The 23,260-nt window shown below is 39.6% G+C and overlaps 1 protein-coding gene across 1 annotated transcript in view; it reads right to left on the minus strand.

Moving 5' to 3' along the window:
* Positions 1 to 1,106: 1,106 nt before the first annotated feature.
* C5H8orf89 (chromosome 5 C8orf89 homolog) overlaps positions 1,107 to 23,260 on the minus strand; it is a 34,624-nt gene continuing 12,470 nt past the window's right edge. Inside the window, exons 3-6 of the mRNA XM_075211385.1 lie at positions 11,005 to 11,168; positions 6,856 to 7,006; positions 5,416 to 5,471; positions 1,107 to 2,193 (exon numbers count right to left, since the gene is read on the minus strand). Coding sequence (XP_075067486.1) covers positions 2,054 to 2,193; positions 5,416 to 5,471; positions 6,856 to 7,006; positions 11,005 to 11,168 — 511 coding nt within the window. The 3' untranslated portion in view covers positions 1,107 to 2,053. The remainder of the gene's footprint in view (positions 2,194 to 5,415; positions 5,472 to 6,855; positions 7,007 to 11,004; positions 11,169 to 23,260) is intronic.

Here is a 23,260-nt window from a genome sequence, read left to right on the forward strand (position 1 = left end):
AATTCCAAAGAGGGTGAACCATAGAGGAGTCTTTGAGGACACCTGGATTGGAACCAAAGCTCACTAGGTGGTTTGGAAGGATCGTGCTCTCTAAGGGGTTGTGCAAGAGCTGCACCAGCTGAGGGTATCCCTCCCTCAAACAACAATTGGTATACAGAATTAGCTGGGCGCTCATTGACTAGAAATCCCCATCTCTTAGAAAAAATGTTGTGGAAAATAGAGATGAAATTATTACGATAAATTTAATACAAATAAAATATTATATTGTTAGTTACATATTGCAACACGTCGATGGTTCATTGCGTAAAACTGGGTGTGTACCAACGCGTTTCGTCCTTGAGACACGCCCAGTTTTACGTAATCAACCATCGACACTCACCACGGACAAGCAGCGCTTTTCTTCTGCCCCGCCGCGCGGCTAGACTCGGATGGGACTTAAATAGCAAGTATACTTGTTCCAAGCTCAATACCTACGGAATATTTTTATGTTTATTCTCATGCCTTAATCTTGGACAGACACAAGTCACGGAGGGTCAACACACAGATCCATGCCCTCAAGTGTAAACTACTGATTTCCTCTACATGCATCTTTGTTACATCAAATCTGGACTCTCTCTGCAATTCAATATAAATACCACCCCCTTTTTTTTTATCAGTGAGGTCGGCTGGAGGTTACTGACAATATGGACATATTAGCTTAATTAGTGGAACATAAAGTTATGTGCCTAATTTAAGACTGTATTTTCTTTCAGTGTATGTTTTTATTTACATGTGTTTTCTTTTTGCCTTAATTGAGATTGTTTTTATTGGTGATTTGCTTGTATGTTTTAACCTCAATGCAACGTGTTGCAATATGTAGCCAACAATATAATATTTTATTTGTATTAAATTTATTGTAATAATTTCATCTCTATTTGCCACAACATTTTTTCTAAGAGATAGGGATTTCTAGTCAATGAGCGCCCAGCTAATTCTGTATACCAAAGCTCACTAGGTACCTGGTCCTCTAGGTTCACAGGTCACACAGGTAAGGAGACAGGAAAGAGATAATAATTCCTTTTATTAAACAAAGTGTACACACTTAGTAAAATACAACAGTGCCCAAGGAGAAACTTAGAAACTGATTCCCCCACCAAATATAACAAGTGTCAGAAAATCATCAGTGCAAGTAAAAAACTCCCCAATAAAGTCCCCAGCAGACTACCTCCAAGCACAATATTTTCTTTTGAATGTATACATTTGAGTGTATAAGGGTGCCCCTCTTTGTAGATACATTTAAACTGGGTAGAAATTGGATAAATTCCATAAACAAAGGTTAATAGGGCTATAAATACCATTTCCCTTGGATGACCACAGGTTAAACTAAACCAGGAGTGAATAAAACTCCAGTTCTTTTTTTTAACAAGTACAACTAATCTACATTCCTACTTTCTGAGTTGTTTTGCTATGCCTTGTCTTGGAGTGAAGTTGTGAAAAGACTATGGGGCAGATTTACTAAATCTTCTAAAAAGGAAAAGAATGGATTAGACAAATGATAGCGACAATCTGATTGGTTTCTATGGGCAACACCTTCACATGTCCTTTTTAGGAGTTTTAGTAGCTGGTTTTTGTAGCTCTAGAACAGAACTTCCATAATACTCATTATTGCAGCAGTAGGAGCACGTTCAAGACATTCATTTAGGAGACATTAATTCTGAATTCAGAGGTAAAAAGCTACCCACACCAATGCACTTTGTTGTTTCCAAACACTAAAAAAAAAAAAAAATTCATTCATCCTTCGATCATTTGATAAATAAATCATATCTACACTAATGGTAGATGAAAACAATTGCAGAACTTAAATAAATGAATGATTATTGCATCAGACCGATATATATTACAAAAAAAATAATATTAACATATATTTATGTGTAAAAAAAAAAAAACCATGCCTGTATTTATATATAACTGTAAAACCCTGCTTAAGTCCAGATCTGAATAATCCAGGAAATATAGACCCACTTACTTTATACAATGTATAAAATGTCATTGGACTAAGTAAATATTTGTAGGTTTATTGTTCTTCCTTTTTGGCTTTAAGCTTTTTCGTCTTTTCTTTTCGAATAGTATCATTTTCCAGAGAAGCAATTTCTGCAAGTCTCTGCAAATATTGTATGGGAGCACCATGGAGTGGATCTGTGAGGCCTGAAGAGCCTAAGTGCAAAAAGAAATGAAAAAAAAAAAGGATTATATACACTAAAGTGTTTTCTGCAGGGTGCTGCCATTTATAGTAGGAGGAGTATTAGCATCATTTCACTATCAGCTGTACAACTCTTATAAATTGACAATGGGGGCACACAGCTAGGGTAGGTATAATTATGTTAAAACTCAGCTGCTAGAAAATGGGAGATTCCACTCCCTATTGATATCTGATATATTGGTATTCAGCACTTGAGTCTCACTAATACAATGTAATATAATATAGTGAGTTGTCTTAGATGATACAACCCTACCCTACCAACACAGCAACCTAAAACCTCAATCCACCTTCAATCCTACTTAGCTTAAGGGTTCATCAATTCAGATATTTGGGGGAAAAAAATGGTTATGCAAGATGTAGAGACACTAACCACATCTTCCAAACAAGCGAGCATTAATCTCACTAAAACAGAAACACAGGCATTGAAAGAATTGCAAAATAATCAAGATATAATTATCAAACCCGCCGATAAGGGCGGTGGGATTGTCTTACTTAACAAATCGGATTACATTAAAAAGTACCCGATAACATCCTAAAAGACACTACAACATATACTGTTTTGCCATCAGATCCAACATGTAGATTCAAAAACCTGCTTTTAACTTTCCTGAAAGAAGGTTTCGAATCAGGTATTTTATCAAAACACGAATATTCCTTCATCAACATACCACATCCAACCATAACCGTTTTCTACTATTTACCCAAAGTCCATAAAAATGCTCTCCATCCCCCAGGTAGACCCATAATATTGGGTATTAATTCCATCACATCCAACCTTTACCATTATTTTGATACATTTCTACAGAAATACGTAACGGAACAAAATCATATTTACGCGACACATCTCATATTTTGAACATACTACAAAACATACAATGGGGAGCAGATCATTGGCTGATTACTAGTGACGTAAGCTCCTTGTATATGGTCATAGAGCACCAACAAGGACTCAAGATTACTGAACACTACATGTCTATGGATTCCTCCCTTCATCCACAATAAGCTCAATTTCATTTGGAAAGTATAAAGTTTATATTAACACATAAATATTTTTGGTTTAACAATACATACTTCCTACAAACTCGAGGTACTGCCATGGGGACCACGTTCGCCCCAAGTTATGCTAACTTATTTATGAGTAAATGGGAGGACGAGTACATCTGGTTGAACCCCAAACTGGAGGCGAACCTGGTCCTCTGGAATAGATACATAGACAACATCATCATGATATGGAGAGGGGATGAATCCTCCCTCACAAAAATTCATCCTGACCCTAAACAATAACCCCTATAATCTCCAGTTTACCACTAAATACTGTCAAGAAACAATTGAATTTCTAGATTTAACCATTTTCATACAGGACAACCAAATTCATACCAAAACCTATCAAAAATCTGTGAACGTCAATAGTTACATTTTGGCATCAAGTAATCACCATCCTCATTGGCTCCAAAACATTCCGTTTGGACAATTCACAAGATTGCGCAGAAATTGTTCCCAACTTATCCATTTTGAAGAACAAGTTATAGCTATGAAAATACAATTCATAGACAAACAATGCCTGATTGATAACATTAATTCAGCGAGACTACTAATTTAGAGACTACCAATTATTGGCAACATGGACTTTCTTTGTGATATTTTTTTTAGATTGTTTTGTGAATTTTAATACTTATTTTATACATTACCTTCTAGCAACATTTGTTAACATTTTTTTCTTTTATGTATGCATGGTATCAATAAATGTATGTTGTATTATCCAAGACAACTCACTATATTATATTACATTGTATTAGTTAGACTCAGGCGCTGTACAACTCTTATGTACAATGTCAAAAGTTGTCTGATCACCACAATAACAGAAACTAAATCTGTCCAGTTGCACAGAAAAAAAAACAGATAGCGGTAGAAGAATGAGATAAATTGTAGAACATAGGAAAAACAACAACTGCATGTATTCATTTTTATGTTTGCCTGCTTCTCTTCATGTGTCTCTTTCTGTCTGTCTGTATCGCTGTCAGAACCATCTGCCCGCCTGCGTGCCTCTCTGTCTGTCTGCACGCCTGCGTGCCTCTCTGTCTGTCTGCACGCCTGCGTGCCTCTCTGTCTGTCTGCACGCCTGCGTGTCTCTCTGTCTGTCTGCACGCCTGCTTGCCTCTCTGCACGCCTGCGTGCCTCTCTGTCTGTCTGCCCGCCTGCGTGCCTCTCTGTCTGTCTGCCCGCCTGCGTGCCTCTCTGTCTGTCTGCCCACCTGCGTGCCTCTCTGTCTGTCTGCCCGCCTGCGTGCCTCTCTGTCTGTCTGCACGCCTGCGTGCCTCTCTGTCTGTCTGCCCGCCTGCGTGCCTCTCTGTCTGTCTGCCCGCCTGCGTGCCTCTCTGTCTGTCTGCCCGCCTGCGTGCCTCTCTGTCTGTCTGCCCGCCTGCGTGCCTCTCTGTCTGTCTGCACGCCTGCGTGCCTCTCTGTCTGTCTGCACGCCTGCGTGCCTCTGTCTGTCTGCCCGCCTGCGTGCCTCTGTCTGTCTGCACGCCTGCGTGCCTCTCTGTCTGTCTGCACGCCTGCGTGCCTCTCTGTCTGTCTGCACGCCTGCGTGCCTCTCTGTCTGTCTGCACGCCTGCGTGCCTCTCTGTCTGTCTGCACGCCTGCGTGCCTCTCTGTCTGTCTGCACGCCTGCGTGCCTCTCTGTCTGTCTGCACGCCTGCGTGCCTCTCTGTCTGTCTGCACGCCTGCGTGCCTCTCTGTCTGTCTGCACGCCTGCGTGCCTCTCTGTCTGTCTGCACGCCTGCGTGCCTCTGTCTGTCTGTCTGCACGCCTGCGTGCCTCTGTCTGTCTGTCTGCACGCCTGCGTGCCTCTGTCTGTCTGCACGCCTGCGTGCCTCTCTGTCTGTCTGCACGCCTTACTGCTGGTAATACGGTACCGCAATAACGTGGATTTTCGTACGCAGTCCTATGGGCTGCGAACGAAAATCCACGTTATTGCGGTACCGTGGATTAGGTTCGCGGCCGTTCCGGCGCGATACCGCGGATCGGGATCGGAATTGAATATGCCCCATAGTGAATGATTCAGACACAGGGATAAAGTGCACAAATGTGCAAAAAAATTCTGACAACCAAGGAAAACTGATGCAGTTCATTTAATTCTAGTTTATGTAACATATAAACATTTTTTTTAAACTTACTTTTCTGTTTAGGTCGAGATGATAGCACACTGGAAGCATCATTAGATGTATTTGATCTAAAAAGACACATTGTAAAACTATTAGATATTATATCTATAACTATAACTATTAGCTATGTTCTCTTTCAAACCTCTGGAGCAGGTTGCCACGTCACGGAAGAGGAGCTTCTCTACTTAAAGAGGCAGACAGTGATTGACATTTTGACAGACGCATTGCAGAAATACAGCAAGCATGGCTGATTCGAACACATGGACAGGACCAGTGATGTCACAACAATGTAAATGACTGCATCAGATTCCATCAGGACACGGTCATAAACATCTGGAAGGAGTTATCTGTAATGGAGTAGGCAGGTAAAGAACACAGCTGCAGTAGAAGTTTGGGTTAATACTGAACAATGTTTTTTACCTTTGTGGTTGATATCTGAAAATGTACATTTTTGGGTTTAGTCGTTCTTTAAATCTATGGGGATATTGAATTAAGACTCATGTGAGAAATGCCATAGAACAGTGGGCTCATTTTTAGATGTGGTATGGGATAATACAAGTTAAACACGGAAGGGTTTTTCAATTTGGAGAATGGGACTTCCTGTGGTCAGAATGATGGGAGTGTGATCTGGTAGCGATGGAAGACATTGTATCCATAGAATATGACATCCTAAATCGGAGGGGGCCTGGAACCCATCAAGAAAACTGTGAGCTCAACTAATTAATGATGGAAAACTAATATGGAATAACGGATTATAAAATCAAGTGTGTGTGGATGGTTATATAAATTGTTAATTTAAAAAAGAAAAAAGCATAAAAAGGGTTTTAGCATGCCGGGCTGTGTCTCATTGGTGAATATGGGTCAATGCAAAGAGGGATCCTCCCCTGCTGGCCATTCCTGGCTGTTAATGCTAAGAGGAGGGGTATGTATGCAGTGTAAATATTCTTCAAAGGAAAAGTTTAGTGTCTTAGGCAGTGGTTGCAATGGGACAGTATACAGTATGCTATAACGGCACTCCCCACTGCTGTGATTTTATGAGACACCATTGCCAAAATAACTGGTTAGTACCTCTGAGGGGGATATGGAGCATGGTGACCTCAATCAGACTGACGTCCCAGGCAAATAGGAGGCATGTCTGTCAAGTCTGACCACTGAATTGTGATGTGCACTAAGAAATTGTTATTATTCTGATGCATTATGGATCCTTTGATTCCGAACAGGTATATGAAAAACATTAAAATTGCCCACACAGAAGATCCAACATGTTATCCTAATATTAAAAGTACTCAAGAATCACCAACAATGGGAATGTTTATGCCAACAGCAGCCTCCACAATAGCTCGGAGGCACCATGCGTCACCTCAGGCAGTTCCTGAGCAAAGTAATTAAGGAGAACTTCAGATGTACAATATAAACATACTGTATTTTTCTTTTCATCTACTGAACCTATACCTGAATGACCTGTCTCTGTAGAGATGAGAAGTGCACAAAGAATACCCTGTGCATGGCTGGAAAGGGGGAAATCGACTCGCTTTGATGCCTGCAATCCCACCGCAGAGTCCTGGCAAGTTAGGATTCTTTTTACATATAGTAGAATATGCTTCTAAATGACACAAAAACATTGTTAATGCAATTTCACATCATATCCCTGGTTCTCGCAATGTAATAAGAAACTAGTGAAATCACTTAACTTAACATGACATTATATAAATTCACTGGTAAGTGGTAACATTAATAAAGCACTTTGTGCCTTATTTGTCACACTGGTTCATAGTGAATTAAATGGGATCGTTGTGTGTGAGAGATGAGTGCACGTCAAGTATAAAGACAGAGTGCAGTGTCCTATATGCACATTTGTTCATATAACAAAAAATTTGTTAGAGTCACCAGAGGTGAATATACATATGCCAAAAAGCTAGGCCTGGAGATTTTATATATATATATATATATATATATATATATATACACACACACACACACATATATATATATATATATATATATATATATATATATAGATATAAATAAAAACACAGTGTGCTCAGTAAATTCAGTAAATATCTATAACATCTGGTACTTTATAATATCTGTGATAACTTGTATTCTCTCACAAAATTCAAAACACCAGTAGAGTCTGATCTGCGCATCCTACCCTTCCACAGTCCGGTCTCCACTGGGAACAACTGAATCCCTAAATGTCAAAGAAACGGGGGCGCCTTCATAGTGCATTTTCGAATATAAAATTGTTTTATTGAAATAACAGCGTTTGCACGTCACTTACCTAGAAATATCCAACCACATAGCTTAAAGCTAAAACCTTTACTATACAGCGTATAGGTGTCATTTCACAACCCTCGTTTAAACGCGAAGGGGTGAAAGTATTCAGGGTGTATATTCAAAAGGTTTCCCTTTGTTTCCCTCAAAACGCTCAATTGCTTTAAAGTGTAAGGTTTCGGGATTTGCATCATGACATCTGTAAAAGTGTTTTGGAATACTATGGTTATCTACTCAGCATAGAACTAGCTTCGTTGGGTCACTGACAAGGCCACTTTTTTTTTATAGCTGTATAGTAGGAGGTTTTAGCTTTAAGCTATATGGTTCTATATTTCTAGATAAATGACCGTTGGATTTGATCCGAATATATATTGTGCCTTTGTTTCTGATGTGTTATTATTACTTCTGTAATAACATTTTTATAAAAGGTATGTTATTTATGAACATTTGTATTTTCATAGAGGGTTTAAGATATGATTATACTAATAAGACCTCATTTTATTAACAATATTTTTATGTGTAACACGAGTTTCTAATATGTAATATATGTGTTTGTGCACAAAACGCTAATTGTGTAACAAGTAGACATATTCCTATGTGGTTGTGAAATAATGACACCTGAGGTGTACCTATTAATGAAATTTTGCAGCCCTATAAAGGGGTGGTCAAACCAGTTAGGATCCACCCCTCCTGATGAAGTCTCAATAGACGAAACGCGTAGAGATGGATGTGGATCAATGTCCGAATAAGCTACTTCACACATGGTGTCCGTTTGCAGAAAACTATAAGAAGTCAACTGAAGTATATGGCCACATCTGTTAAATATTGAGTTGAACAGACCCGTTGCCAGAGGTGTATAAAATCAAGCACCTAGCCATGCAGTCTCTGTTTGCAGAGACTGCATAGCTAGGTGCTGTAGGCTGTCGTGATCTGTGGAAAGGACAGTCTTGCAAAAAGTGTATATTACTGGCACAATAGAGTTCTTCCTCTATTTCGCAGCACCTCTTTGGTCAGATGGGGGTGTGCACTACCTGTGAACCTGGAGTTTGTTACACCGTAGTTCATGGTAAACAGTATATTTGTAGTAGCACTATTAAGAGACGATGTTTGCACTGATTCAGCAGCAGAGAAGGTTGGATGAGACAAATCAACAGCATCAGAACTGGGATAGACAAAATCTGACAGTCTCCGGAGTGGGTCCATAAGGCAGAAAATTGAGCCAACTGGGAGCTTAGTAAAATTATGTCTGCTTGTAGAGTCTATAGCATAGGTAGTTCAGTAATGCCGAAAAACCATTGCAAAAAGAGTCCCAGGATAAAATCAGAAACAGGATCTTTCACACAGCTCCAAAGCTGTCTTCTTGGCTGGCCATACTGTGACGCTTCAAAGTAAATCACAACTATAGAGTACGGGATGTGATGAAATATAATGTGTTTATTGCTAGAAAATACAAATAACTAGTACGAACCAAATATAGTTGAAACTGCACAGGGATTTCTGAAAGGCTGAATTCTGGTTGCAAGGGATACTGCAGACACTGGTAGTAAGGTAAGTAGAGAGAGATCCGGAGAAGTGGTGTTAACAGCAAAAAGAGAGGGTCCGAGGGCACATGGGCAGAAGGAGAATAAAACCATAGGAAGGGAAACTAAACCACAATGACCAGCACAGGAGAGGGAGAGAGGCAGGTATAAATAGGGAACACACAGGTGCAGGTAAGTTGGCTGGTGACTTAAATGGACTTAAATGGACCTTAGTGTTGTGTGCACTTGTTAGGGAAATTAGGCTGTACCCAGCAATGGGGCAGGGAAAGATGATGACAAATATTCTCTGTACAATGCTGTATAATATGATGGTGCTGTATAAATTATAATAATAATTATAAATCATATATGCACATCACTTACGCTAAAGTGCTTTAAAAAACAACAAAAAGCCTACTTAAGATATTCACAAATTAAAGTTTCGGGTACTTCTCAGTGCTGAAAATGTTTGATTTGAAATTTTGACAAGATATTTTTTCAATGCACATGAGAAGCAGTCATATCCCATGAAATGAGACTCTTTGTAGGATTTAAAAAAAATAAAAACTGGCACTCAGCTACACAGCAACAGTGCAAGAATAGCTTATCTGTAAATGATTTTATTATACAAGGTTGGGAATTTGGAGCCATCAAACATGAACAGGAAAATGGTGATAGACAGCCAAAACTATGGGGAAAAATAGCTGGAGAGATTGTCTATGAATATGTCAGTACTGATATATTACATTACATTGTTACATTATTATATGGCACTTTGTTTTTCTTTTGGGACTATAAGGTATTTAGGTGTTATTACTATTTAGCCCAACAAAGAATTTGTATTCCAAGGGGCCAATCTTTCTGTGTTTAATGCCGGATGAGAGAAAAATGTATGTGTCAGTATGTTATTAGTATAACGGAATGTAGTATCAGATTAGTTCATGAAGACATGGCAGACACCAAATAACCAAGACAGAATAACCCAAACAATATTTTTAACTTCTTAAAACTAAAGGAACTTTGTGATGACGTTTTAATGCTTCTCCCTGAAAATTCCACTGTTATGTCTGTCTATTCTCTCTCAGCAACAGCAAAACTGTGGAATATGGCATATTGGTATAGTTTTTAATATACTATTGAATTTGATAATATTAAGGTGTTCTTGTCATCTATACACAGTAACGGCAGCCTATGTGAACCAGTATTTAAAAGCATGAAACCTATTAATTTACTTGGAACCAGTGACATCACTGGGGGAAATTGGTGCCTCCAATATTTATAGGAGACAAATGTACTTTTAGATCTTAGAATATATATATATATATATATATATATATCTATATATATATATATATATATATATATATATCACTGAGGGCTATGTTCCCTGAAATGATGATATATTGAACTTCATCAGGTTTAATCAGTATTGAAACAAAGTTCCATTTATATTAGAAATTCGGTCCTAGCTACAAGCTTTTTGTATACATTAAGCATATGTTTTTATTTAAATAAGGTACAAATGTTATATCAATACATGAACAGATAAATCTTTTTGTATTGAAGCATTTTACTTATGTCAATCAGGACAAATCCAATTAAGCTGTATTTATAGCATCAATTAGCTCACCAATCGGTATCAACTAGACTGTAACGTTGCTCTTCCATTGAAGTGAATGGGGATAAACTGACACCTACACAATGCTCCACCACAGAAAGGGCACGAAACTACAGTATGTGAAGAATGTGAGCTAAAGTCTACTCTATTTATAAGTGAACCAACAGTTGTCATATTTTAGGAGCTTACCATTTTTCTGTATTGGTGAAGAATTGTTACTCCAGCTGAGCTCAGATACATGAGAGTGGGGAAAGTATGGCAGATGTTTTATAGGCTGATACTGAAGACCAGACAAGACTCTGGGAATTGCATGCTCCTGTTTTAATAATGGCTCAGGTATCATGCACCTCGCTCTAAAAAAGAAAAAAAAAAAAAGTCATAAGAAACCGATCAAGAACTGATCAATGCTTCAGAAATCCTTTACAAAAAACATATAAAAGCACTTTTCTACAATCAGTTACACTAAATAAAACCTGCAAACATATAGGTTTCTGGGGTTCCTCTCCGGGTCCCTATGTAGGACCATAATGAGGACGGTGCAATGGGAGTCCACACCACAGCTGCCCTCTATATGCTCCAGTCATATATGACTGCCCCGGGGGCACCTTATGACAGCCTTCACCCTTCTCAGCAAGAAACACATGGGAACGTACATCTCCTGTCATGAGCACGTCATTCCACATGTGCAGGCAGCAAGGTAGGCAGACAGAAGAGTCTGTCTCCTACACCATACAGCTCAGGAGTCCGGATGGAAGAAGGGCAAGTGTGTTGGGGATCCTCGTGTAATATCGATGGTGTTGGAGAGTGAGGGACAAGGACTATTACTTAAAGGGTGAAGTGAGAGTTGGTGCTATTAATTTAATGGTGGGTAGGGGCTATTCAATTATTGTTCGGGCTATTCATTAAATGATGAGGTGATTCTGGTGGCGGGCTATTTAATAGTGAGGTGAAAGGACCTAATTTAGTGCTAGGGTAATTTGGGGGATATGCCAAGTTGGCATAGAAGCTCATTTATTAAACAAAAGAATATTAATGTAATGTCTGTCTGGTTCGATGTAGGGTGGCCCTAGTATTTACTCACTGCTTTGCCATTCATCTCTTATCCAAACAGGATCCCAACTTTTCCAGGATCCGGCCAAGCAGAAACTGAGCTTAAGACACCAGCAGCTGCACTAGGTATGCCAACCAAAGCTGCAAGAACAGGTAGGAGAGCGCTGCACAGGGGTTGGAGAAAGCTCTAGCGCAGAGGTATCCAAGTTCAGCCCTCAAGGGCTACTAATAGGTCATGTTTTCAGGACCTGTCTGTAGAAACAAGTGGGATAATTAATGACCCGACCAAATAGATCAACTCACCTGTGCATGAAGCCCTTGAAGAGTGAACTTGGACACCTCTAGTCTAGCGCTTGTAAAGAGTTAGGGGTTGCTGCTGGAAGACAGCCTCTACTCACATCAAGGAGTGGGGAAGGGAAGGGAGGGAACCAGTGATCTTTCATCCTAGGGCACTAAAATATCTAATTACAGCTCTGTATGTATGTAGCTCACCCTGGTGGCATGTCTGCCAAAACTGTTTTCAACACTTTTCAAATCTTTTCCATATTCAAACTTTTTTTTTCTAGTATATGTCTTTTAACTTTTCTTTAGTGTTTTTGAAATAATAGAAAATTCTGCAGTTTATCTGTTACCTGACGAATTTCAGTGCCGAAGGCAACACAGCAGTCACATGTGTTTTAAAAGCATCTGTAATGTTAGCACAACACATGTAACCGTGTCTACAAATAGAACACATTGTTTTTCATCATCCCATAACCCTCTCGTCTCTACTAGCATAAGGTGATTTGCGCTTTTTTCAAACGCATTTTATTCTGGCCACTTGTATTTATCTCTGGATGATTTTGAATGACCTCAAAATGCAAACAAACATATCAAACATGACGTGTGTTTATTAAAGCGCAACAAAATGCCAGTGGGCACGAGGTCTCAGAGCTAGTGCGATGCAAAGTAAGTAAATTATAAAAACTTTACAAATGCAGAATACATTTTTTAAAAAGGTATACTTTGTTTGTATGGGCATAAGACAAAGTTCAAAATACAAATGTAAAAAAAAATAGCATTCACCAATATACATAAAAGTTTTGGAATCTTATCAGAACTGAAGCTATTTAGGAAATTATTATTGGGTAGACATTTTTTTCCCTATACACATAAGAGTAGTATTTAACTGCATAACAAATATAAATACTCTTTGTGGACCACAATCTCAGCAGTGATACACTAAGAGAGAGAACTGCCTTCAAAAACTATCTCACAGAATAGAACGGCCCAGATGTAAATCTCGAACATCTCATGACTTCCTCAAATATAATGCTATCTAGCACTCCTGTCAAATAACTCTGGATACTGCAAAACAAACATATTTTTAATCTCTCATCTCTGTTCAGACTTCTAATCCTAAACACCTCTTTAATATATTTAAGGCCAAACCCTCTGATAACCATCTCGCTTCCAGCTTTAACAACCAGATCGCCAAGATTCTAAATGAAATGGTATCCTCGTCCCAGAGCAACATCCTGCTCAAGTCATCTCCTGCACCCTGTGGCACCTTCTCTTCATTTGATCCCACAAATGAATAGGAAGTATATACTCTCTTCTTATCCTCTGACTACTCTACTAAATGTCCACTTGGGTTGGGTAGGTGTTAACGGGGACGACAAACCCGACACGCTGCAGACCTACACCAAAATTCCGATTGCAGGAAAAACCGAATCCAATATAAAGATCTTCGGTTTTCAGGTAAGTCTCTTTATATTGGATTCGGTTTTTCCTGCAATCGGAATTTTGGTGTAGGTGTGAAGCCTGTCGGGGTTCTCATCACCGCTAAGACGATTACCACCGGTCTACTTGACCCCATCCCCTCCCAAATCAGATCTTAGCTGTCTCTTGTGATCATCCCACCTTAATGAACATCTGTAATCTTTTACTCTCCACTGGTATTTTTCCCTAATTATTCAATCATGAGGTAATTACTCCTATTCTGAAAAAAAACTAATTCTGACCCAAACTCTCTAAGAGATTTATATCCTATCTCTCACCTCCCATGCCCATCGAAGCTCCTGGAGAGGCTCACATAAACTTGCCTCACACTGTGATTTTCCTCACATACCCTATTGGACCCTCCTCAGACAGGCTTTCATACTGAACACTCCACAGAGTCTGCACTGACTCAGGTGGACAATCATTTGATCACTGCTAAAACTAAAGGCCATTACTTACTTTTAATTCTCCTGAATCTCTCTGCTGTGTTGTGACCACTCTCTTCTCATACAAACACGACATTCCTCTCATTTTTTCTAGCAGTTGGAGTATTACAAGGGTCGGTGCTAGGCCGCCTACTGTTTTCTATGCTTCTTGTACATTTAGGTCCAGTTTGAAGCTGTTAGTAGCTCTTGCAGCAGCTAAATGGCACTGTTACCCAGCTTAATGTATACTACACAAGTTATTTTCTATCAAATATTCACAAGTGTATCCCATTTGATGTACAGAAGCTCAATTATGATGACAGCATAAGTGTATTTTAATAGAATAAACCTTATTTGTCATTTCTCTGACCAAATCATTATTTGGCCCAAGTAGTGGTTTAACTGCCTGCTCGGTGTTAATAATCTTACAAACCTTAACTGAATATAAGGATTAACAAGATCATTGATAAAGACAATGAAAAGGACAGGGCCCAGGACTGATCACTGAGGCATCCCCTTAATAACTCTTGAATAGCACAATTTGAATAGAGTCCATTTGAAACAATCCTCTACTTCCCATCTCTTAACCAGTCATCTGCCCATGAACATAGAATTCCCTAGTGCTAGTGCTTTTATCTTATGCACCAATCTATTTGTGGCCCTTATTGAATGCTTTCACAAAATCTAAACAAGTTAGCTGCATTCTCATACAAGTGTATTACTTAGTTTGTCATAGAAACTGATCAGATTTGTTTGGCATGAATGAATTTAAGACACTAACAAACCGATCTGACCCCAAAATATTAAATCAAGATTCACAGAGTACTTTCGCTCAGTATTTAGTTATTATATATCTTCAGGCTCCTAATAATTTGTCTCTGATATGAGATAGGACCCAGTCTGAGCTAACACGGTGTGTGCTGGATAAAAGGAAATACCTACTAGACTAAGATACCATTTCTGTGTATATGTTGTGTGACTCAATAAGCCTACAAGCACGCTCCTTTCTCTTTCTTCAGTGGCTGGAGTTCAAATGGTCACATTCTGTGTTAAGAGGTGATTGTGTTTATTAGAGAATGCATTATTACCACTTCATCACTGCTTAGGAGAGAATGGATTTTAAGTGGTTATTATGTTCTACACCAACATATTCTGGCACCCTGTACATTCAAGGATATAAATATAAAACATTGCAGCGATAAGGAATATACATTAAAATAAGAGTTGAAGAAGGTTGAGATTACTGTTCTTACAGCTGAAATGATATTTCAATCAATAAAGTTTGAAGGATCAAACAACCCGAATTATACAGTCTACTGAGTCACTACTTACCAAGATAAAGAAATCCAAACTTGCTCCTCAGTATGTGGCTTCTCTGCTGCCCTATACAGTGCTAGACTTCTTGTGGTCCTATGGATCAAGGAAATTCAGGGGGAAATCCTGAATTGAGGTGTAAATTGTAGAAGGGCCGCCTCTTTCTCTCGCTCTCTCTCTCTTTCCGCGGCCTCTCCCGGCCCGGAATTCTCGTTAATGATCCTTCCGCAGGTTCACCTACGGAAACCTTGTTACGACTTTTACTTCCTCTAGATAGTCAAAGTCCTTCCTTTACTTCCTTTCAAAGTCCCTATGGAAGCTTTAAGTTTATGATTTGTGCCAGAAGGGAAATTTCCATTTCTTAATAAAAGATAACTGATGTCACTAGAGGGAAATAGAGCAGTCCAAGTTCTGAACAGGATCCTGCTTTTCAGTGCACAAGATCAGGGTGAGAATAATTATGTCTCAACCTGAATGAAAATTTGACCAAAGGTCAGATCCATTGTTTTAGGTCAGAAGACCAATATCCACTGAGGGAAGAGAAGGTGATGGCTAAGATCCCATACATTTATATGGACAATGTAATTTCAAGACATTCAGCGCTAGCTAGTTCTCCTAGAACAACAACTATATATATATATATATATATATATTGAAAACTTCACAATGATAAAGACAATTATTGTATACAACAAGTTCATGTAGCAGTCTCTATCTTAATGGAGGATTAGAGATGATCATTCCACGCTATAAATGGGTTACTTCAAAACAAAATTCACCTCCCCATCACCTTCATGGTAGTAATATAAGGTGGACTCCTACCAGATCGATGAGTAATATGAGCTTGAAAGTATTTGAAGGACTTCTCCCAACTCGAGATCTCCTTATAGCGTGTATCTCTGTTTGTTTCCTCTCCAGCAAAGATGACACCAATATAATATCCCAAGAAGAAAATAAATGGGATCTAGCGTAATATTGTTAAAACACTTCACAATTTATTAAAAATAATAAAACATAAAATCACATCGATGTGTGAATGCTCCTACCAGAACTCAGATTCTTATCGCATATAGTGTAGAAATCAGAGGGTATCAACCCCGGGATAGTTTTCTCCACTTTTATGTCATAAAATCGATATCTGGCAGGCTATCACCACATCTCCAAAAATCAGTCTTATCACTCCGACGCGTTTCAACCGTCTCGCGGTCTTTGTCTTTGTTTTTGCCACTCTTATGTTAAAGTATTGGTGGGTTTATCGCCGCTAGGAAACCCACCAACACTTCTCTTCCTAAGCCTTCCCCCGGATATACTATCTTGCCCATTGATCCTATCTTTACCCTCACCCCCTGATAAAAATCTCCGCCAGCTTCCTATCCATTCTTTCCCTAGCACAGCGGCACCATCCCATGGAGATGCAGCCCAATGGGCTCCCGGCATTGAACTACCGCAAAGCGGTACAAGCCGTGCACACAAAAGGTTGCATGATCACACCACAAGTGCTTTGCAGAAGCACTAGGCCACCTTCCAACCCACTTCTCCCCTCCTGAAAATACCACTGAGCTACTGTGCACAACAGTGACTGATGCGTGCATCACCCCAACTTGCCCCTCAGATCAAGACCGTCAGAAGGTCCTGTAGCAGCATTTCTTGTTTGAGACTTGGGGGTATATTTACGAAACTGTGTGTTTGAAAAAAATGTAGATGTTACGAGTGCAACATTTGACTATTTACTAGAACTCATCATCTCAGCTCTAACAAATCAAATGACAAACTACTGAAAACCCATTGAAACAAGCAGAAGACTAGCCATTGTGTTGTGGTGATATGTAGGGATATCCACTGTTTGCACTCTAGTGCATGAAGTGACTGCAGCATTGGTGAAAACCATGGACAGTGCTTAGATGACACCATTAAAGGTTTCAATCAACATGGATATCCACAGTGTGCTGGAGCCATAGATGGGGCACACTTCCCAATATTTGCCCCAAGAGACAACCCGACTACTAGAACTGAAACGGCTGGCATTCAATTATTCTACAGGCTGTAGTTGACCACAATTCCTGGTGAGCCTAATATGTTCTTGATGTTTTGGTTAAAAATAGCTAATCCGTAATACATTGCCTCTACTAAAACTTATTATTTTCTTTTTCACAGATGAAATGCAATTGACAAATTGCAGAGGAGCTACACGAGGACTGGCTGTTCTCCAAGGAGGTAAAAATTTATTTTTTGTTTAAAAAGGTCTGAAATTTAAAGTATTGGATGTTTCAAGTTATATATAACCTACAGTGCTTGTGATGACATTTTCAGCAATTTTATTTGATTTAGTATTTTTAGTCTTGCCAGTTGTAGAATTTAACAGCAGGGATGGTGTCCTGGTTAGCATTACTGTCTTACAGCACTAAGGTCTTGGGTTCTATTTTCACGTCAAACGCAACCATGTTGAGTTTGTATATTCTCCCTGTGCTTGCAAGGAATTTCTTTAGATGCTTCGGCTAATAATAATTGTGCGTACAGATAATGCAGTCTTTTCCATTGCATATTTTGGACAAACACATTCACATATTTCCACCTACTCTACTGTTTTATTAAAACTGCTTCATTGCGTTTCAGAAATCCAAGATGGTCCAGGGAGTGGAGATCCCAGTCCATGCGATGCTGCGAATCCATTCAGGCGATTGTTAATGGGCAGCATGGTGGCTCAGTGGTTAGCACTTCTGCCTCACAGCACTGGAGTCATGAGTTCAATTCCCAACCATGGCCTTATCTGTGTGGAGTTTGTATATTCTCCCCGTGTTTGCGTGGGTTTCCTCCAGGTGCTCAGGTTTCCTCCCACACTCCAAAAACACACTGGTAGGTTGATTGGCTGCTATCTAATTGACCCTAGTCTCTCTCTCTGTCTGTGTGTGTTAGGAAATTTAGACTGTAAGCTCCAATGGGGCAGGGACTGAGTTCTCTGTACAGCGCTGCGGAATTAGTGGCGCTATATAAATAAATGTTGATGAGGATGATGGTGATGGATACACCCAGCATCATCAGCTTTTGCTTAAACAGATTTGCTTCACCCATATCCTTAGTTAGCTCTGCAGGATGAAAGTTGAAAATGCATTTGGATGACTAAAAGGATGTTGGCGTTGTTTGTTAAAGAGAAATGACATTGACATCAACCTAATGCCAGATGTAGTAGTTGCTGCTTGTTGTATTAAATACAAAAAGAGCAGGTTTCTTCCAGAGTGGAATATAGAGGAGCCTGAACTGCTTGACAGTCAGGTAGATGCAGTATAGAATGGATGGTCAGTTCAGCGCTCCCTAAGATGCAGTCACTTATGTGGGAGAGCGAATGTGGGAAACCTATGTAACATTATTATTGCCAACATAACAGAAATGCTAGACAAGTAAACGGCATTAGGAATGACTGTATTAAAGACATATTGTTTAGAATACACTTTTTTTTTTATTTATTGCAATCGAGTAAAACCTGTGCAAAACTGCACTTCACATCGGTGCCGACCATCTATTTTAACAAATGTTACTTAAAAAACAGTTATAATAGAAAAAACTATCAGCGCTCAATGATCCAAATATGCTGCCGAATCTCTGGAATAAACTGGGTACACAGACCTGTGAGTTAACAATGCAGAAATATAGATATCCAGATTACTCAGCGCTAAAAGGTACCCAAAAAGTCTCTTCAATAATAATGCATACAAACAAAAACAAAATCATACACATAAAAATAGATGATGATATTCATAAAATAAACATCAAAAAATGAAATGAAATGTGTCCAATTTGCAACACAACTATCTATATTTTAATATCATATAAAGTCTCTTCAATGCTGGATATGCAACAGATGGTCACTCACCTCACCGTCACCAAGGAGGTCAGCTTGATAAAGACCGTATTGACGTTGAAACGCGTTGGAGCCCAGACTGATTTATGAAATATCCTTAGTATTCTGCCGATGAGAGAGAACGAGATGGAATCCACTTGATGGATATTCTATATGCGCTTGTACATTGGCGATATGGTAGGAGTAATTCTACATATCTTTTTACTGTTGGAACTTAATGCCTTTTATTGTCATCTTTGATGGGACTTAATAAAATTGCCCCTTTTTTATACAATATCACGCTAGATCTGTCCTTCTGTGTTGTTTTTATGGCTTTAATATATTGAGAGATACCACAAAGAAAGAAATATTTACTGGCAAGATAGTCTATGATTACCTAAGAGGGGACGGAAAAAGAGAGAAATAAAGAACTTGCTACATGCCCATCACTCACTACCCTCTGGTAGGAATTTATTTCTTACTTTATATATGGAGGTGACGGTGAGGTGAAAGTCACAAATATTTCTGTCCCACGAGTGACCATCTGTTGCATATCCAGCATTGAAGAGACTTTATATGATATTAAGATATAGATGGTTGTTTTGCAAATTGGACACATTTCATTTAGTTTTTTGATGTTTATTTTATGAATATCATCATCTATTTTTATGTGTATGATTTTGTTTTTGTTTGTATGCATTATTATTGAAGAGACTTTTTGGGTACCTTTTAGCACTTAAAAAACAGTAACAGTAATGTTTTCAATTGTAAATATGGTTGTGTACACAATACCCTGTGTACCTTGTGATTCAAATAAAGAAACATTTTTAAACAAAACATTTGTAATTAGCAATAACAAACTGACAATATTTAAAAAAATCCACAATTATAATGGAAAAAACAATAAAACTATTGCAACTGCCTGCATCTTAAATTACAACTGGGAGGAGTGTCCATTGTGCTGGGTTCAAAATAACCTGAACCTCCACCATAATTAGAACAATTTCCCGCAGAATAGTGTTGGGAAGGATGTGAACGTGGGGTGGGTCCTTGCACTCTAGTAATCAAATGATCCAGGAAAGACAACTGACTCTCTCTATTTTCTCTGCTGATATGCATGGTCATTAGTTGAGTCATAAAATCACTTTGTTGCTTCCGTTCATGCTCCAATAACCTCTGCAGACGGGTGTCTTCTTGCGCCTGCATAGCCGAATCCACCTCCCTCAGCTGCTCCACCGATATGGTAGACATTGCTTTACTGGCTTATTCCATCTTTGTGTTCTTCTTTAGAGACTATAAAAAATCTAATAATAATAATAATAATAATAATGATAATAACAATAACACATAAAAATAATGCTAGGTAGGTATGCGCAAAGTTTACCTTGCAGGGACAGCTGCAAACGCAGCTAATTAAAGCTTACTATACAACGTGACTATTTTCATTATGACTGAAAATATGCAGTGCAAAACGTATCACAAATAAGCGGTGAATCTTTTATTAATACATAAGCCCCAAAGGGACTTAACTTACTGTTTAAAGTAGGGGTGTGCACCGGCCACTTTTAGTGTTTTGTGTTTTGTCTTCTGATTAGCTTGAGGTTTTGGGTTCTGATTTGTTTTGCCAAAACACCCGACGAAAGGTTTTGGTTCTGATTTAGGGTTTTGGGTTCTGATTTATTTTTAAAAAAGCATAAAAAGTGCTAAAATTCCATTTTTATTTTTCACTCCTACGCTATTATTAACCTCAATAACATTCAATAAGAATCATTTCCACTAGTTTCCAGTCTATTCTGAACACCTCACAGCTATCTGGACTGCGTAGTGGAGTGGCCCCGATACCCAATTTGGTACCGGGGTCACAATACCTCCTCCAACTGGTCTGAAGTCCACTGCACAGATGGCTGCTCCTACCTCCTCCAACTGGTCTGAATTCCACTGCACAGATGGCTGCTCCTACATCCTCTGCAGCATATAGAGGGTGTAGTTCGAGCGCGTCACTACCTCTTGTTTTCGACGATGACAGGTCATTTTCATTAATTTTTGATTTGGCAGCAACAGTCAACGTATTTTAATATCTGACACGCATCTATCTGGACTGCGTAGTGGAGTGGCCCCGGTACCCAATTTGGTACCGGGGCCACAATACCTCCTCCAACTGGTCTGAATTCCACTGCACAGATGGCTGCTCCTACATCCTCCAACTGGTCTAAATTCCACTGCACAGATGGCGGACACCGGATGCACGTCTAACACCAACATAGCTGTTAAGGCTGCAGTTATCCGCTTTGCTATAGGATGATTAGTGTCATACTTGGTGCTCATGGCAAGCGACTGTTGGACGGTCAATTGTTTGGTGAAAGACGTAGCGTTCTTACGACTTCCCCTCTGGGAAGATGACCGAATACCAGCAGCAACAGCAGCAGTGGCAGTAGTAGGCGTACCGCTGCTGGATTCCTCGGATGAATCCCGGATTGAAGAGGACTCAGTCTGGCTGGTGACATGGGCTGCAGGACTAAATCTGATGGAGATCGTGGAGGAAGTTGACGAGGAGGGTGTTGGTGGTGTGTATCCAACAGGACCAAGGGATTTAGGTGTCCCTGGACTGATGACGGTCCTAGCCCCAGTTCCTGAACTAACCACTGAACTATGAAGGTTATTCAGGTGACGTATAAGGGAGGATGTCCCTAGGTGGGCAAGATCCTTACCCCTGCTTATTTGAGCTTTACATAAGCTACATATGGCCATACATTTGTTGGCCGGATTTGGATAAAAATAACTCCAGACCGAAGAGGTGCATTTTTTGGTCTTCTGACAGGCATGACGATGGGCTTTTTCATCCCATGGACATCAACTGTTTCCCCCCCCTGGTGCCTCATTTAAAATAACCACATCAGCATCCTCATCGTCAAGTTCCTCCACAGCGCCAGCTACATACATCAATAGGCTCCTCCCGGTGTACAACATTGACACCTTGATTATCCAAATCTGGATCTACACTGTGGGTGATCCTTCCAGCATATGCAGAGGGTGTGCTGCAAATGGTGGATGGAGTCACCTCTTCCCGTACAGTGATGGGAAGGTCAGGCTTCGCAACCACCAACACCCTTGGACTCGCCTTGGGGATTTGTGATGTCATCTGTGCAGAGTTGTTTGCTGTTTTGTTGTTGTTGCTGACAGCATAACTCTCTTAAATTTTTTTGAGAGGGGGGGAGGAGGGCTTAGATCCTTGGGTGAAGCTGAACCACTAGTCCTGAACACGGGCCAGGGCATAAGCCGTTCCTTGCCACTCCGTGTCAAAAATGGCATATTGACAAGTTTTCGTTTCTCCTCAGATGTTTTTAATTTTCTTTTTTTGGTAATTTTAGTCAACTTTGGGTTTTTGGATTTAACATGCCCTCTAGGAGATTGGGCATCGGCCTTGGCAGACGATGTTGATGGCATTTCATCGTCTATCTCATGACTAGTGGCAGCAGCTTCAGCATTAGGAGAAAGTGGGTCTTGATCTTTCCCTACTTTATCCTCCAAATTTTGGTACTCCATTATATGCAGCACAAGAGAGCGTACCCCTAAACCACACACACAGTTATATAGCAGTACCTAGTATTTTTTGGTACAGCAACAACAGTGAACTAGTTTGACTTTGAAATATCCGTACCTAGTATTTTTTAACAAATTTTTTTATATATTTTTTCAATTATTTTTGTATAATTTTTTTTTTATTATTTTTGTATAGGTTTTTTATAATTTTTTAATTTTTTTTTATAACTTTTGAATAATTTTGAAACAACAATGCCCTTAGCAGAACAGAGCACAGGACACAGGCAGCACCACTGGACTCAGCAGGACAGACCACAGGACACAGCACCACTGGATTCAGCAGGACAGAGCACAGGACAAAAGCACCACTTGACTCAGCAGGACAGAGCACTGGACAAAGCACAAAGAACCACTAAACTGATCAGGAGCTCCCTAACTACAACCTCCCTCACAAGTGATCACAGCCAGAATGAAGATGGCGCCCGCAAGGTGAGTATTTATGACATCTGAGTCTCGCGAG

Source organism: Mixophyes fleayi, chromosome 5 (genome assembly GCF_038048845.1).
Source record: "Mixophyes fleayi isolate aMixFle1 chromosome 5, aMixFle1.hap1, whole genome shotgun sequence".
NCBI lineage: Eukaryota > Metazoa > Chordata > Amphibia > Anura > Limnodynastidae > Mixophyes > Mixophyes fleayi.